Source organism: Ursus arctos, unplaced genomic scaffold, assembly GCF_023065955.2.
Source record: "Ursus arctos isolate Adak ecotype North America unplaced genomic scaffold, UrsArc2.0 scaffold_14, whole genome shotgun sequence".
In the NCBI taxonomy this organism is placed as follows: domain Eukaryota; kingdom Metazoa; phylum Chordata; class Mammalia; order Carnivora; family Ursidae; genus Ursus; species Ursus arctos.
Window position 1 is genome coordinate 29392836 of NW_026622808.1, and position 15157 is coordinate 29407992.

At 51.1% G+C, this 15157-nt stretch overlaps 1 protein-coding gene across 1 annotated transcript in view; it reads right to left on the reverse strand.

Annotated features, from left to right (window-relative positions):
• Positions 1–9312: 9312 nt before the first annotated feature.
• The window catches only part of CDCP1 (CUB domain containing protein 1), a 55724-nt gene continuing 49879 nt past the window's right edge, over positions 9313–15157 (reverse strand). The window contains exons 8-9 of the mRNA XM_026500639.3: positions 13635–13722; positions 9313–11604 (exon numbers count right to left, since the gene is read on the reverse strand). Of these exons, the coding sequence (XP_026356424.2) occupies positions 11187–11604; positions 13635–13722 (506 nt within the window). The 3' untranslated portion in view covers positions 9313–11186. The remainder of the gene's footprint in view (positions 11605–13634; positions 13723–15157) is intronic.

Below are 15157 nucleotides of genomic sequence, written 5' to 3' on the forward strand. Positions count from 1 at the left end.
TTCTAGGGCTGCACAAAAGCTAGAGGATCATGTGCCAGCTTGCTGGAGCTGAGAGCTAAGTGAGTTTGGAGAGGATGAGGAGAACAGCATCGTCAAATCTGACACAGTTAGCTAGAGAACTGTCAACTCACAGGAAAAGAAAACCAGCTTGCCAAAGATGAGGCCAATCCAAAATAAGCCCACTATTGGCAATAGTTTTCTTTTTCAGTGCAGATTTAAGAAGAGTGGCTACTAAATTCAGACATTGTCATATACATCATACCTCCCACCCTCATAATCACCTTGTTAAGTAGGTATCAGGATTCATATTCTACAATTGAGGGTGTTTTGACTCAGAAGGGTTAAGTAACTTGGATTACATGGCGGGACTTCAGAGCTGCCTCTGAGCAATTTTGAGGTCTTTATCAGTCAGAGGACAAATGTTTCCCCAAAACAAGATAGGCTTGGTTTAATACACATACCCATGCACACAAATTGATAGATCTCCACCATCTCCTTGACACATGGTAGACGAGTGGCCTGCGGCTTCGTCAGTGGCTTTGCTTCTGGAATATTCTTCAGTGACAGGCCCCAGCAGTAGGGACTCCCTCAAAGACCAGCCCACTCCTCAACTGGTCCTCTGAGGCCTCTCAAGGAGCAGCAAACAGTGGCACAGCTGGACTAGAAAATGAGCCCCAATCTTCTCATCTGTGAGTCTCTTTCCTGAAGAAAAGGTCTTGGTCAGTTGGTCAAAACTGGGAAGCCCCTTGAGAACGTCACAACCCCAGTCCCAGAGATCCTGACTGTGTTGTTATGTATGGAGCCCGGGAATCTGCATTTGATTTAAGAATGCCAGGCAATTTGGAAACAGGTTCTAGAAACCACACTGAGACCCTCTGGGCCCTGCAATGGGACAGTAGCTGGAGCAGGGTGGAAAACATCCACCCTGCATTTCTTTTCCATTGAGGCTACAAGAGCAAATATTATACCCAAGTAAGGCTTCCAGAGGCCTGGAGTTTCAACAGACTCAGACCTTGCTCGGAATTGGGGAAAATAAAAATGAACTATAATATGATGAAAGCTTCTAAATGGATGAATAGCTCCAATTAGCCTGTTCATTGTCCAGCGCCAATCAGTTGGGACTCCTTGGTGACCATTGTTCTATGTCACATGCGTAGACTTTCAGTGGCTAATTGTACTTTGAGGTTAGTTAATGCCCATTATGGAAACAAAACAAAACAGAAACATCCTCATGTTACAGCTAGATTCAAGATCTTGCTACGGTGTTACAATGGGCTGAATTTGTATTACACCATAGCACTCATGTGAAGCCTGCCCCCCAAATGCTCATTTTCATTTTTGGAAAAGTTTCAAATGCTGGAGGACACAATATTTTTTAATGAAGACATTTCTCTAGTCCATAAGGACAGGATAAAACTAAAGCACACAGTGACTTTCAGTGAGGTCTCTAATCAGCTAAGGAAAGGGATAGGCTAGGGGAAAATCTCCTTGGAGGTTCTTAAATTGCTAAGGCAGGAAACAGAAGATAAACGGGCTGGATGCATAAATGTCTGAGTGAAGAGGATCTAGACATCGAATCAGATGTGACAGTTACCTTATGCTGGAAACAAACACTGCATGTTTTTGAGAGATTTACAATCATATTCAAATATAAACAAACAAATACATAAAAAACCAGAACTGAAGCAAAGTTGACAAATGCCTAACCAGTATCCATTTTCTCATTTCTCCCCTGTAATAGACCTTTACATTGTCAGAGTCACCAATGTGCCTTGCTAATTTTCCAGTCATCCTTTTTTTTTTTCTTAAATTTTTTATTTATTTGAGAGAAAGAGAGAGATAGAGCACAAGCAGGGGGAGCAGCAGAGGGAGAGGGAGAAGCAGGCTCCTCGCTGAGCAGGGACCCCAATGTGGGGCATGATACCAGGACTCTGGGATCATGACCCGAGCTGAAGGCAGACACTCAACCTACTGAGCCACCCAGACAACCTCCCAGGAAAGTTCTTTACTCCCCATCTCTCTGCTTCCTGCCTGGAATGTATATGTGGCTTCTGGAGCTCCAGCAGCCATAATGAGACCCATGAAGCAAACTTGATGGTTAGAAGCCATAGCCAGGATGGCGAAGGAGAAAGATAGGAACCTAGGTCCCACCTCTGAATGTCCTATATGTGAGAAAATAGGTCTTTATCTTGTTTCAGCTATTGTTTTTCGTTATATGAACTTGAACCTACCCTGTGCCAGGTACTGTTCCAGGTACTAGGGATGGGAATGAGTAAAACATACCAACAGTTCCTGCCTCATGAAGCATGTAACTTTTGTTTAAAGCCCAATGCAGGGCTTGAACTCATAGCCCTGAGATCAAGACCTAAACTGAGATCAAGAATCAGACGCTTAACCAACTGAGCCACCCAGGTGCCCCATGAAGCTTATAATTTAGTTGGAAGAGCAATGATAAACAAGATAAAGAAATACAATATATAGTTTGTTAGATAGTAACAATGACAAGTACAAATGAGGCAAGGGAGCAGATAGGAAGTGTGGAGGTCAGGGGAAGGCTTGACATTTTAGAGTGTAGCCATGGACCCCATGGGATTTTACCAAGGTACTGAGGTGCTGTTCATATAAAGACCTAAAGGAAGTAAGGGAGAGAGCAGAGGGATTTCAGGTGGAAGAGCGTTCTAGTTGTAAGAACAGCAAGCACAAGAGCTGTGAGGCCAGAACGTTCGAGAATTAACCAGGGTTTGGCGTGGGTGGAGCAGGATGATTGAGGGAGTAGGTATTAAGAGCTGATGTTCCAGAGGTGATAGGGCCAGGTGCAGCAGGGCCTCACGGGCAGTAGGAGGGATTCTGGCGTCTACTCTGAATGGGATGGGGCGACGCAGAGGGTTCTGAGCCTTATATAGGAACAGAATCACTGTGGTTATGTGTTGAGATGAAGCAGCAGAGAGCAAAGGTGGAGGCACAGAGACGGATGAGGAGGTGACAGCATCATCGAGGTGAGAAGCGATGGTAACTTGGGCCTAGTGAAAGCAGTGGAGGTTGGAAGGTGGGGGATCCTGGATACAAGGGGAGCCATTAAAATTACTGGTAGCCGGGACGCCTGGGTGGCTCAGTCGGTTGGGCGCTTGCCTTAGGCATAGGTCATGATCCCGGGATCCTGGGATTGAGTCCCGCTTCGGGCCCCCTGCTCCGTGGGGAGCCTGCTTCTCCCTCTGCCTGTTGCTTCCCCTGCTTGTGCTCTTTCTCTCTCTCTGACAAATAAATAAATAAAATCTTAAAAAAAAAGACTTTTAACAGTGCTCTCTATACCCAACGTGGGGCTCAAACTCACGACCCTGAGCTCAAGAGTTAGCACCCCAGTTTTGGATGTTTTGAATTTGAGATGCCTATGAGATGCCAAGTGGAGATGTTGAGTAGAGATGGACGCACAAGTCGAATTCAGAGGAGGGGTCCATCCTGGGGGCGAGCAGGATGTAAATGGCATTCAACGTCACGTGACTGGAGGAGGTCACCAAGTGAGTGAGTGTGGAGAAAACAAGGGATCTGAACCCTGAACCATGGGCCCCTCTGATGTTTAGAGATAAGGAGGCAAGGTAGAGCCAGTGAAGAGGGTTGAGGAAAACCAGCAAGCCTGAGGCCAGGATGGCCAAGAGAAAAAAACACTTAATGGGGAGAGAGTGAGAGATGGTGTTCATTGCTCATCCAACTGGCCACAGAAACACTTCAGAAGAGTTCTCAGTACATAGTAAGCATCGGGGTCATGGGAGGTGGTATTGTATGGATCACACACACACACACACACACACACACACACACACACACTGCATTAGTCCCATAGAGCAGAATTTTTCGTGATGATGAAATGTTGTCCACATGTGCGTCCCATACTTAGCACTTACCCACAGGTGGCTACTGAGCACTTGAACATGTGCCTAGTGAAGAAACTACACTATGGGGGCGCCCGGGTGGCGCAGTCGTTGAGCGTCTGCCTTCAGCTCAGGGCGTGATCCTGAGTTATAGGATCGAGCCCCACATCGGGCTCCTCCGCTAGGAGTCTGCTTCTCCCTCTCCCACTCCCCCTGCTTGTGTTCCCTCTCTCGCTGGCTGTCTCTATCTCTGTCAAATAAATAAATAAAATCTTAAAAAAATAAAAATAAAAGAAACTACACTATGGGAGGGGCCGAAACATGGTAGCGGAGTGAAACTCAATTCAAGCAAAATAAGACGCCGAAGTGTACTTCGTTCATATAAACGCCCCTAGCGGCACATTCAAGTCAAGTGAGGAACTCCACACCCCTTTCCCTAGTCTTCCCACCCCCCCGACCTAAGCATCCCCTCCACACACAACCATGTGCCCTTAACTTGAAAAAGAAAGCCCTAATGTATTAATTAGGAACCAATTTAATTAAAATTAATTTAATATTAAATTTTTAACAGCCACATGTAGCTAGTGGCTAGTGTATTGGACAGAATGGATCTCGTCTCTCCCATGACCTAGTATAAATGTTCTCTTTTCAGATTATCAGCCCAATCATTATGTGTTTTAACCAGTTAATAAGTGAGTGGTACAGAAAGGCCCTTCGGTAGAGTTTCAAAAGTCAGGTGCTCGGGAGAGGACAATGAGTGAGCAAGCAAAGGCCAGAACCCTGAAGAAAGTAGGATAGACCTTCAGACACCCCAGGACTCAAATCTTGGTTCTGTCACTTAGCTGTGGGCCCCTAGCGAGTTCCTGAATCTCTCCAAGCCAGCTGCATTCTCTGCGATGAGGGGTGGTAACAGCCCTGATCTCCAGGGAGAAGTGGTTAACTCATTTGCAGGATCTGGTGCAAAATAAAAATGTGAGTATAAATGTTTGACAATTATTAAGAATTTCAAGAGGGCGCAAGTGGAGCCCTGAGCTAGGCGCGGGCCCTCATGAGCGTGCGGCTGCAAGGGGACACACACACACACACACGTGAAGCTGTCCCTAGGGTCTGGGAAGGCTGCTGGGTAGTCCAAGTGTTGAAAATCGTCGTGGGCGCAGGGGCTGAGCCAGGACCAGAGTGTTCGCTGCTGCTGCTGGGCTGGCTGGGCTGAAGGCTGGGGCAGGAGAGCTTTCCTGGCATCCATTCTGGGTCTTCTCTCTTTCCGTGTCCTTAGGCTATTTTACAGCCAATTTGTTCTAGGCCTGTTTGTTGTCTGGGTCTGAAAGGACCACAGTCTAGCTCCTGGTAATTACCTCCATCAATGGCTGGCCAAGAGGCCTGATGGGCTCAGCCCTGTGGCTCATGGATCAGCAACAGGGTCTTAAGAGGCCAGAGGAAAGGAGGGAACTGGGGGGTTAGACTGAGTTCTGTGTCTTCCTGTTTTCTCATAAGCACCTTTTTAAAAAGATTTTATTTATCTGAGGGTGGAAGGAGACAGCACAAGCAGGGAGGAGGGGCACAGGGAGAAGCAGACTCCCCGCTGAGCAGGGAGCCAGATGCAGGACTCAATCCCAGGACCCTGGGATCATGACCTGAGCCGAAGGCAGATGCTTCACTGACTGAGCCACCCAGGTGACCCCTCATAAGCACCTTTAAAGCCAAAAAGCAGCCCCATGAACCCCCAAACAGAGAACAGTGAGTCCTGGGGTAGGGACTTGCTCACTTACCTCTGGAGTAGAGCTTAGGCCAAGGGTACCTCGATGTGGCATCAATCTTGGAAACTATGCAGGTGTAAAGTGTAAAGTGTGACTCCCCTCCTCCCTTGGGAGCAGGAATCCATCAGGGGTGTGGCTGAGGGCAGGGCTGAGTGTGGGGGAGCTGGATTTGGCAGGGCTTGCTGAGCTGCGGGTGCTTTGCTCTATGGCTCTGACACCAGATACCCGGGCATCCCTGACCTGGGGAGGAGCTGCCAACACCAGGTCCAGAGGCCTACGGGTGGGTGTTGTGTCCCCGAGGCTTCTTCCCCCAAAGTTCATGGTCTTCTGGAGGAAGGAGAAGAGACAGGGGGAAGGAAAGGATCTCATGGGAGCCCTGGGCCACGTTGACAGCCCCTGACCTCATCCCGGATCCCAGGAGTTGTGTCGTGTTGTCCCCCCCACCTGCTGCAGAGCAGGACATTTGCTGCCCCGCCATTTGCATGTTTGCGTCCTTGGGCGAGTGACTCCATCTCACTGGGACTCCTTTTCTCACCAGTAAACTGGAGATGGAACATTACTGCTGCGATCATCAGAGGCTGCTGTGAGAGAAGGCTTGAAAGCTTCTAGCATAAGGTATTTGCCTGGCGTCGAATTCCTTCCCTCCACCTGTCCGTCTCCAGTATGATACCTGCCTGATGTCTCTGGTGAAGTACGATGTCTCTATTCTGACCGTGAACATAACAGATGTTATTGCTGGGCACCTGCTGTGCTGGGCAACATGAGAAGGATGAACCAAGTATAAAGACGTGGACTCCTACCTCTGAGAAAAGTACGACTGTGCTAGGCAAGACACAGGCAAGTACAAACTCCCAACTAAAGAAACTGATGGACCTCAGTGCCGAGTATCAGACATCCTAAGGACGATTGCCATTTAGAGGGAGAGCTTGGTGGGGCTGGAGGGCTTCTTGGAGGAAGTGGTAGACTCAGAAGTGCTGGTAGGATTTGCATGGCGGGGTGGGGGGGGTTAGGTAGCACAGCTTCTGGTAGAGGGTCATCCAGGAACAGTGGCATGAGCCAATAATCGGGCAGGAGTGCCCACGATGCCCCCTGAGGGTTCTGAGTGCCATTGGGATGGAGCTCTGTGGTCATGGGTTCAATGGAGGGAGAGATCCGGAGAGCTGAGGAGGACCAGGTAGGAAACTGGAGGTGCCGTACCATGCTCCCAAGGGAAGCAGATCAAGGATTTTATTCTGAGGGTCGAATCTGGAGGCACAGGTGGTCAGAGTGAGGGAGTCCCATGATGAAGTATGGTGGGAGGGAGAGGGAAGGTAGAGGAGAAGCGTCTAAAGCAATCAGGGTGAGTGACAGGGGTGAACCAAAGTCCGGTCCAATACCCGGGCCTGGGTGATGGGAAGAGTCAAAGCATTTTTGAGATGGATGTGACCTTGGAAGACTGACTCTTGTGTAGATGTTTGAGAAACAGAACCCAACTCAAGGCCACCCAGCTAGCTAGGGGCAGAGTCAGGAAGTGAACTCACGTTAAAGGTTTAGTGCAAGGGGATGAGGAAAGAGTCAATTTGCCTCTGGAGTGATCAGGTTTGGGGCACACGGGGACATGTGAGCTGATGAACCAGAGGGCTGCTGAAAATGTGGGCCTGGCGCCCAGGAGGGTATCAGCTAGACGTGGGGGCATTCTCATCGTAGAACAGACGACATGGTTAGAACCCCAAGGGGCAGTGTGCTGAGCGAAAAGGCCAGAAGCCCAAAGACTGAAGCTTGAAGTCCAAGAACAGGATCCAGGAGGAAGAGTAGCCAGACAGGTGGAATGTGGCCCAGATGTGAATGTGGTGATCAAGAGAAAAGGTGTTGGTTAGTGCTGTCTAGGGGCTCGGACACTTGGCTCCGATCTCCCTGGCCCCACTGAAGCAGATGGCCGCAAACTCTTTGACCCCTCTCCCACTGAGATGCGGGTTCTTTGCTTCCCCCTCTAAATGTGTGTAGGCCCTGTGATGAATGTGCCCGGAGACTGGAATGGAAGTGCCGCCATGCCGGCTTCCTGGCCCAAGTCTCCAGACACTGGCAGCTCTGACTTTCTGCTCTGAGAACACTTGCTCTTGGAACACAGCCACCGTGTTGCAAAAAAGCCCCCCAGATCCTGTAGAATGGTCCAGGGGAGGAGGAATCAAAGCTCCTGGCTGGCAGCCTGTAGACTCACCAGCTGAGTGACGCCACCATCTTGAAGGAAGAGTCCAGTTGAGTTGCCCAGAGAGGTAAGCTGTCCCTGATGAGTTCTGCTCAGATCTGTGAGCAAAATAAAGACTATTCCTAACTTAAGTGTGGGGTGGTTTCTTACACAGCAATATCCTGTCTCCTCGGTGCACTTGGGTCTCTTCCCCAAGGGCAAGGTGAATGGTGGAGGGCCCATTGGAGCTTCCCTTTCCCACCAGCCTCCCTTTGCTTCTGTTCTGGTGGTCGGTGACCCGCATGGGGCTTAGGGCTCCATTTCGGTCAATGGCAAGGGTGGCCCAAGACCTCTATGGGGGTATCGGAGTGGTCACACAGAGAGGCTCACGGTGTCACAACAAGGACAGAACAGAAAAGTCTCTGGCCTCTCAGTTACCCACTGGCAGCCCAGAGCCTGGCATCCGGTACCATAAACACACAGAAAAGACAACATCTGGTGAGCTCCTGCCGAGCCTGTTGGGATAAACTGGGGGATCTGGGCCTCAGCCGAACCAGGGGACAAATAGCCAAAGCATTTAAACAATTCGACGCCCACTTTCCTTTCCTGTACATTCGTTTATGTAAGAAAGTGTAGGAAATGAATAAAATGGTACCTAAAAAGTATCTACAATGAGATAAATTATTCCCAGTTAAGCACTGCAGATCCACACAAACCAGTCCTCTAACCTTGACCAAGGTTCCATTCCCAAGGGCGTGCTTCCCCCTCCCCCCACTCCCGACTCTTCCTGAGACTTTCTCCTCCTGCACAAAGCGACCGTAGCATTAGAGCCCCGTCCTCCAGGAGCCGGGCTTCCGCACAAGCATCACGGTCGGGCGTGCAGGCAGCCCAGGCGTCCGCAGACCCAGCGGGAGGGCACACAGTCGGTGTCGGCAAATGTGTCCGAGTGGTTTCCAGTCACCCCGCCGACGTATTTTACCTCAGTGGGCTCTGGGCTTTAAAGAAAAGAGTCAGAGGCGTGTTGGGCTGGCACCTCCAGGGAGGCCTAGCTTCAGAAAACATTACATTCTCCTGGGGTCTCAGGAAGATAGCAACTGGGCCTGGAGTTTTGAGCTCTCGGTTAAAAGCAAATGGCCCCATGGGGCCCTTGTAAGTAAAGGCGGAGGGTGTGACGACAATGAGGCCAAGGGTGGCCCGCCACGCTCCTGGGCAGCGGGATACAGAGCGCCCAGGCCAGGGCTCCAGCGGTGATCTGAAGTCATGATACAATGTCAGCTGCGGGGGCGGGGGGGGGGGGAAGCCCCTTCATCAGGGGGTCGGGAGGCCGAAGGTAACTGGGCAGGGACCCACCTTTTTAAAAGGGAAAGGTGCCAGGGGCTGCACCCAGGGTGTCAGCCAAACAACCAACTCTTCCTTCTGGAAAGAGTTCAAGAGGCCTTGGAATACACTGCATCTAGGAGATCGCACAACTCCTTTTCATGGAAGCAAAGCAGCGCACGCGAGCAAGTCAGGCAGTGCACTTCCAGAATTCACCGAACACAACGAAGCGTGTTTATTTTTTAAAGGAGGTGTGGCCACAGAAACATTGACCTTTGGACCGTGCCCACAAGCCGAACGCAATCGCTCCCCTCCCAGATGAGAGCAGGGCCCACGGAGGCAAACGCTCTCGCTCCCGGGGGCTGGGCTGGTCGTTAGTATAAATGAGGGATGCGGGCCGTGTATGAGAAAAAACCTTCCTAAAACGCACACCAACCTCGGGGCCGTCTTCTCCTTTGACAACAGACACAAACGGGTCCCAAACTTTCCCTTTCATTATAAACAAAGCAACCCCTGGGCGCGGAGGGGGGCACTGATGAGTAGCCACGGACACTCAGCCTCAGTAAGGGAGGCGAGAGGGAGTAGTGGGGACTGGGGTGAACTGGGGAACCAGGCGCCCCACCAGCTGCTGCCAGGTGACAGTGTGAGCCCAGCAACGGCCAGATCTGATCTGGATTTTTATGCAAAGATCGCATCATTTTAAATGTTAGTAACGACTTCTTCAAAAAGATTCTGCAGGCCAGACAAAACACACCTGAGGACTGGGTCGTTTCGTAGTCTCTCTTGCAGTGGTGGGACACTGTGATAGGTCCCCAAAGATGTCCATGTCCGAATCCCCCAGAACCTGAGGCTACGTTACCTTATGTGGCAAAAGGGACTTTTCCGTGTGATTAAAGATCTGGACGTGGGGAGATTTTCCTGGATTACCTGGGTGGGTGGGCTTCATAAGTGAAAGGCCCATATAAAGCAAAGAAGGAAGGAGGAGCATCAGTGTCCCCGAGCCAGCGTGGGCGCCACAGCGGGACCCGCCGTCGGAGGCATGGACTGCCAGCAGCCTCTAAAAGCTTGAAAGGGCAAGGAAACCAATGTTCCCCTAAGACCTCCAGAAGAAGTGTAGCCTGCTGACTCCCTGATTTTAGCCCAGGAACACCCACTTTGCCCTTCTGGTCTCCAGAACCGTAAGATAAGAAATCTATGTTGTGTTAAGCCGTCATGCTTGAGGTCACTGGTTACAGTAGCAACAAGGAGCTAATACGGTGGCCCTACTCTGGTGTATTTGTAGACATTGCTAGAGGTTGAAAATACTCTCTAAATTTCTCTTTCAATGCCAAAGTATTGCTGGAACAGGGACAGCCACACACAGCAATTCGAGGACATGTTTCTTACTTCTAGGACTCAAGTGAACGTGCAGTGGGATAACCTCACGCAAAGCAAGAGAGTCAGAAAGTCGCTTATCAATGCCCTCCAGCAGACAGACGCTGCGTTGGCTGGACAGACTGCAAGTCATTCCCACCTGCCGGGGGACTGGCACATGTTTATCTAGTGGTTGGGAGAAGTCAAAACCCAGCCATCCAACCAGTTTGTGCGAGTTGTCACCATGTCAGGTAAAAAGACCTACGTGGTTATGCATTCGACCTCTTAGACAGGACCACCAAATAAATAATCATAATAATAAGGCACATTGTCATTTTCATCCAAGGGGCTCCAGTGGGAGCAGGGACCTTGGATGGGCTCCGAGGGACTGGAATGGTTGCCCTGAAGAGGTCCAGATCCAGATCCAAATCCAGAGCTCATTGCCACCTCGTGCGTGGTGACTCACAGCTCTCCTCTCTAGTTACGGGCTGGTTTACAACCCACCCTGAGTTCAGAAGGCCGTGAACTGTGACGATTGTATCCGGGTCGGACTTCATCACTTTCAACATCCCATTATTGGAATGAGTCCACTTGGAAATCAGAGGTCGGCAGCATCCTAGAAAACCTCCTGCTGCTCCTTCCATAGAATTCCTCTTTAGGATTTCTGCCTGAGACCCCTAAAAGGGTGTCTTAGTGCCCTGCTTTAGGCAAAGTCTTTGGGATGGGTCCCCGTTACTCCCCGGGATCCTCTGGCTCATGGGTGTCCAGCAAGGGAATGTCTGTGTTCCCGTTGTTGGGGTGGGAGAAGGTATACGGTTCGCTCTCAGACTCAGCAGGGAAGGCAGGGGATGGCTCGTCTGTGCTCAGCTTTGCAGTCGGGGCCCTGGAGCATATGGGGGGTGGGGAAGGGGGGCAGTCCCCCGTGGGGCCCTGGAAGGGCCGGTAGGTGTCCACCTCTGGCTGCAGGAAGGAGCCGTTGGAATCCTGCAGCAGGTGCCCATACACCATGGTGTCATCGATGACAGCGTACACGTGGGAGTCACTGTCCTTTCGTCCTTTCTGAAACTTTTTTGGCTGCATCGGCATCTGGGTGTTGATGTTGCCATTGTAGATGCCTACAGGTGGGCCTTTGCTTTTCTTCTTTTTCCTACTGAGAGAATGAGAACCAGAGAAGAGTCAGGAAGAGCAGCATCTTAGCTGTGCTCCCCTTGCAGAGCCCTACTGGAACTGGGGCCCTTCGGGGTTCTCGCATGTCTCCTCCACGTCCCTCAAATCCCTTAGCCCTTGAAGCTGAAACTTCTGTCCTCTGGGAGCATGTAGGAGGGACCAGCTTCTGTCTCCAGGCTTCACAGCGGTCCCGGGAGCAGAGCGTGGTTTAGAGAGGGCTCGTTTAACACTGTCTGCTCTTGGATTTGCCTCAGTGGCTGCAGGGTATCCAGGGGTGGGAACAGCTGACAACCAGCCCCTCCTCGCTAGGAGAAAGGGTGGTGCCTCAGCCCAACCGCGTCCGGCGTGGTCATGCCTCGGCCAGCCCTCTAGGACACGGTCTTTCCCGTAGCTAATGCTTCATCCCTCTTTTGCGTGGGGCTCTGACCATCTGGATTCTACATGACAGAGCAGAGGAGACTCGGGCTGCAAGGCTGCATCTTAGCTTCCAGCTGGAGTTGGGGACAGTGGGACTCAGGATTAGCAGAGGGATCCAGTCCCTTCAGCAGTAGCCTGCATAAGGGGACCAGCCTGCTTAAAGGGAAAGAGCTCAAAAGAAGACAACGTTCAGGCTGGGGCACGCCAGAGCGCCTGGATATCACCATTAACCTCTGCTTCCTAATGTTCTTTGGTACTTGGGTGTGGACGGGCATTAGCACTCTCCGCGCCGGAAAACAAAGCTTCGCCCTCCATCTCCATGAGCCAAGAGCAGGGGATGCTGGCTTTTTAGCTGACCGGGGATTCAAAGGGAGGACATTAGCTCAATTAACATAATGGGCGGAGGGCTCACTGACTGTGGACAGGCTCCCTGTCCTTTCCTGAGATAAAAATAATCTAGTACATTTAGCTTGTAACACTGAGTCTCTGGTTGGGAGGAGGGCTTCCAAAAGCTCCTGCCTGAAGCCCTGAGATACACGCCCCTCCTTTGTGCTCCACGGAGCCTTGACTGTCTCCCCCAGGGTTCTGCTCAGGCCAGAAGCGGGGCAGTTCAGAGACCCTCCACTCGCCCAGTTCCCTCCTGATGAAGAAGCAGGGGCCCGGCAGAGACTGCACCCCAGACAAGAACGTTTCCTAGAGAAACCACAGAATGATCATTTGTTGAAAGAAGTCCTTTCCCCCTGTGTGGTAGCTGTACAACCCCATTTCACGGAGAAGAGGCTTTTCCCTGCATCTGCCGCGGGCAGCCCCTTCCTCATCAGTGGAGATGTTTCTAGACAGTTCCACCGTGGATCGGGAATTTCGGTGGTTTGCTCACGGCCCCAGTTAATAAAAAAAAAAAAAATTCTCTTCAGCTTGTTGCAAGGTTGAATTGCGTTAAGGAAAGCAATTTCCCTCTCCCTCCTGGCTTTAATCAGAACTACGCGCAGAACTGATAAAAATCTGGTGGCAGCGAGCGTCGTGTCTCAAAAGGTCAACGCTTTGCCTTCATAAAATAGCCGCCGTCATCCTGAGGGGGTGGAAGCTGAGGTGAGTCAGGTAACTGGGCCTTCCTTCCTCTCGCCCACGGGGCTTGTTTTTTGGTGCCTGTCTGGAGTCCAACAAACACGCACAAAAAGTTTAAGACACGGGAGGAGAGCCAGCTGGGGTGGCGTGGGTTCGCTTGCCACGTGACAGAGGACGCAGGCTCAGAGGCCTGGTGCGGCGGGGCTGACGGGAGCATTTTCGGGCCACGATCATGCCGTGATGACCACTGTCTGATGCGCAGACAGGAAATGATTCCCAGGGGGCTCGTGCTGAGACCGCGGCGTGAAAACCGCAGGCCACCATATGTCACCAGCCGCGTCTTCTGCCCCCACCGCCCCCCTCCAAGCATAACCCACATCTGGCTGTATTTAACCCACATTGCTGTATTTAACAGCGATCCCTGGGAGAGGAATGGGAGGCAAGAAAAGTCAGTAATTAAGGACAGCTCTGGTCTGTGTGATCTAAGGAGGCGTCAGATCGGCTGAAGACAGTTTGAGAAATTCCACCTACTTCTTTTTCACAAAGCAAATGATGAGTCCGAGGGCAAACAGCAGCAAGGCGCCACCTCCCACGACCGCGATGATGATGACAGTCAGGTCTGTGAGCAGAGACACGAGGGAGAGGGATGAGGAGACGTGGGGACGGTGAGGCGGACGATGAACTGGGGCAGATGGTCTGCAGAGATGGCCGCCACCCCCCCCTCCCTCCCCGTACACACATGCTGCTCCTCACAGCAAGAGGAGTCTATTTCCCTTCTTCTTGACTCTTCTTGACCTGCTGGTGCTGGGGCCTTTTAGAAGCCTGGCAACTTCTTGTACTTTCTGTCTGAGGGGCAGCCGGTCAGTCACCACATAGGAAGTCTGCCTATGCTGCGGCCGCCATGCTGTGAGGAAGCCCAAGCCAACCGTGTGGAGACTCCGTGAGGGAAACTGGCGGAAAGCACCACGGCGGCAGACGCCTGTCCCCCGGTGAACCATCCCCCACCCTCTAGCTGTTCGAGGTATCTGGAGGCAGCCCCAGGTATCCAAGAGCAGAGAAGAGCCATGCCACTGTGTCCTGTCCAAATTCCTGACCCACAGAATTGTGAGCAAAAAAAAATGGTTCTTGTCTAAGCTACTGAATCTTGGCCTGTTTGTGAGGCAGTAACAGAGAACTAAAACCTACTGGAGGCCCTACCAGATCCCCTCCAAAGGCTATTGTGGGCCTACCCCAGGGTGTGTCCACCCAGGCGCCACAGCTCAGATGGGAGAGCAGGGCAGAGAGCTGTCGGGGAAAGCAGGAAGCAGAAGTCAGAAGTGAGGGCGCTAAGGACAGGGTCATTTCATCTGTGCTGTCCTTTTCCTACAGTGGTACAAAGGACAAAGGAAGTAAATCAGACAGGGAACCCTGCACCAAACAGGAATTAGAAGTTCTTGTTTGTTCAACAAGAAAAAAAAAGGAGAAGTTAAGAGGGAAATAGAAGTAAATGGGGCACCTAGTTGGCTCAGCTGGAGGAGCGTGTGGCTCTTGATCTCGGGGTCATGAGTTCAAGCCCCACAGTGGGTATAGAGATTGCTTAAATAAAGAAGTAAAACTTAAAAAAAAATAAGTAGAAATAAATGACAGGGGCGCCTGGGTGGCTCAGTCGTTAAGCATCTGCCTTTGGCTCAGGTCATGATCCCAGGGTCCTGGGATCGAGCCCCACATCAGGCTCCCTGCTCGGCGGGAAGCCTGCTTCTCCCTCTCCCGCTCCCCCTGCTTGTGTTCCCTCTCTCGCTGTGTCTCTATCAAATAAATAAAATAAAATAAAATAAAATAAAATAAAATAAAATAAAATAAAATAAAAAAGAAATAAATGACAGAAAATGAATGTAAGAGAGTCAGAAAACCCAGGAGCTAATCTGAGAGTAGGGGAGAGCTTCTCATTCATGGCTTTTGTTTTGTATTAGTTCTCTTCCTGCTAACCAGTTGTGTGGACTTGGGCAGATACCACAGTGTCTCTGACCACCAGAAAGGGAATGGGCTGGGAGAAACGACCTCCACAGTCCCTTCTG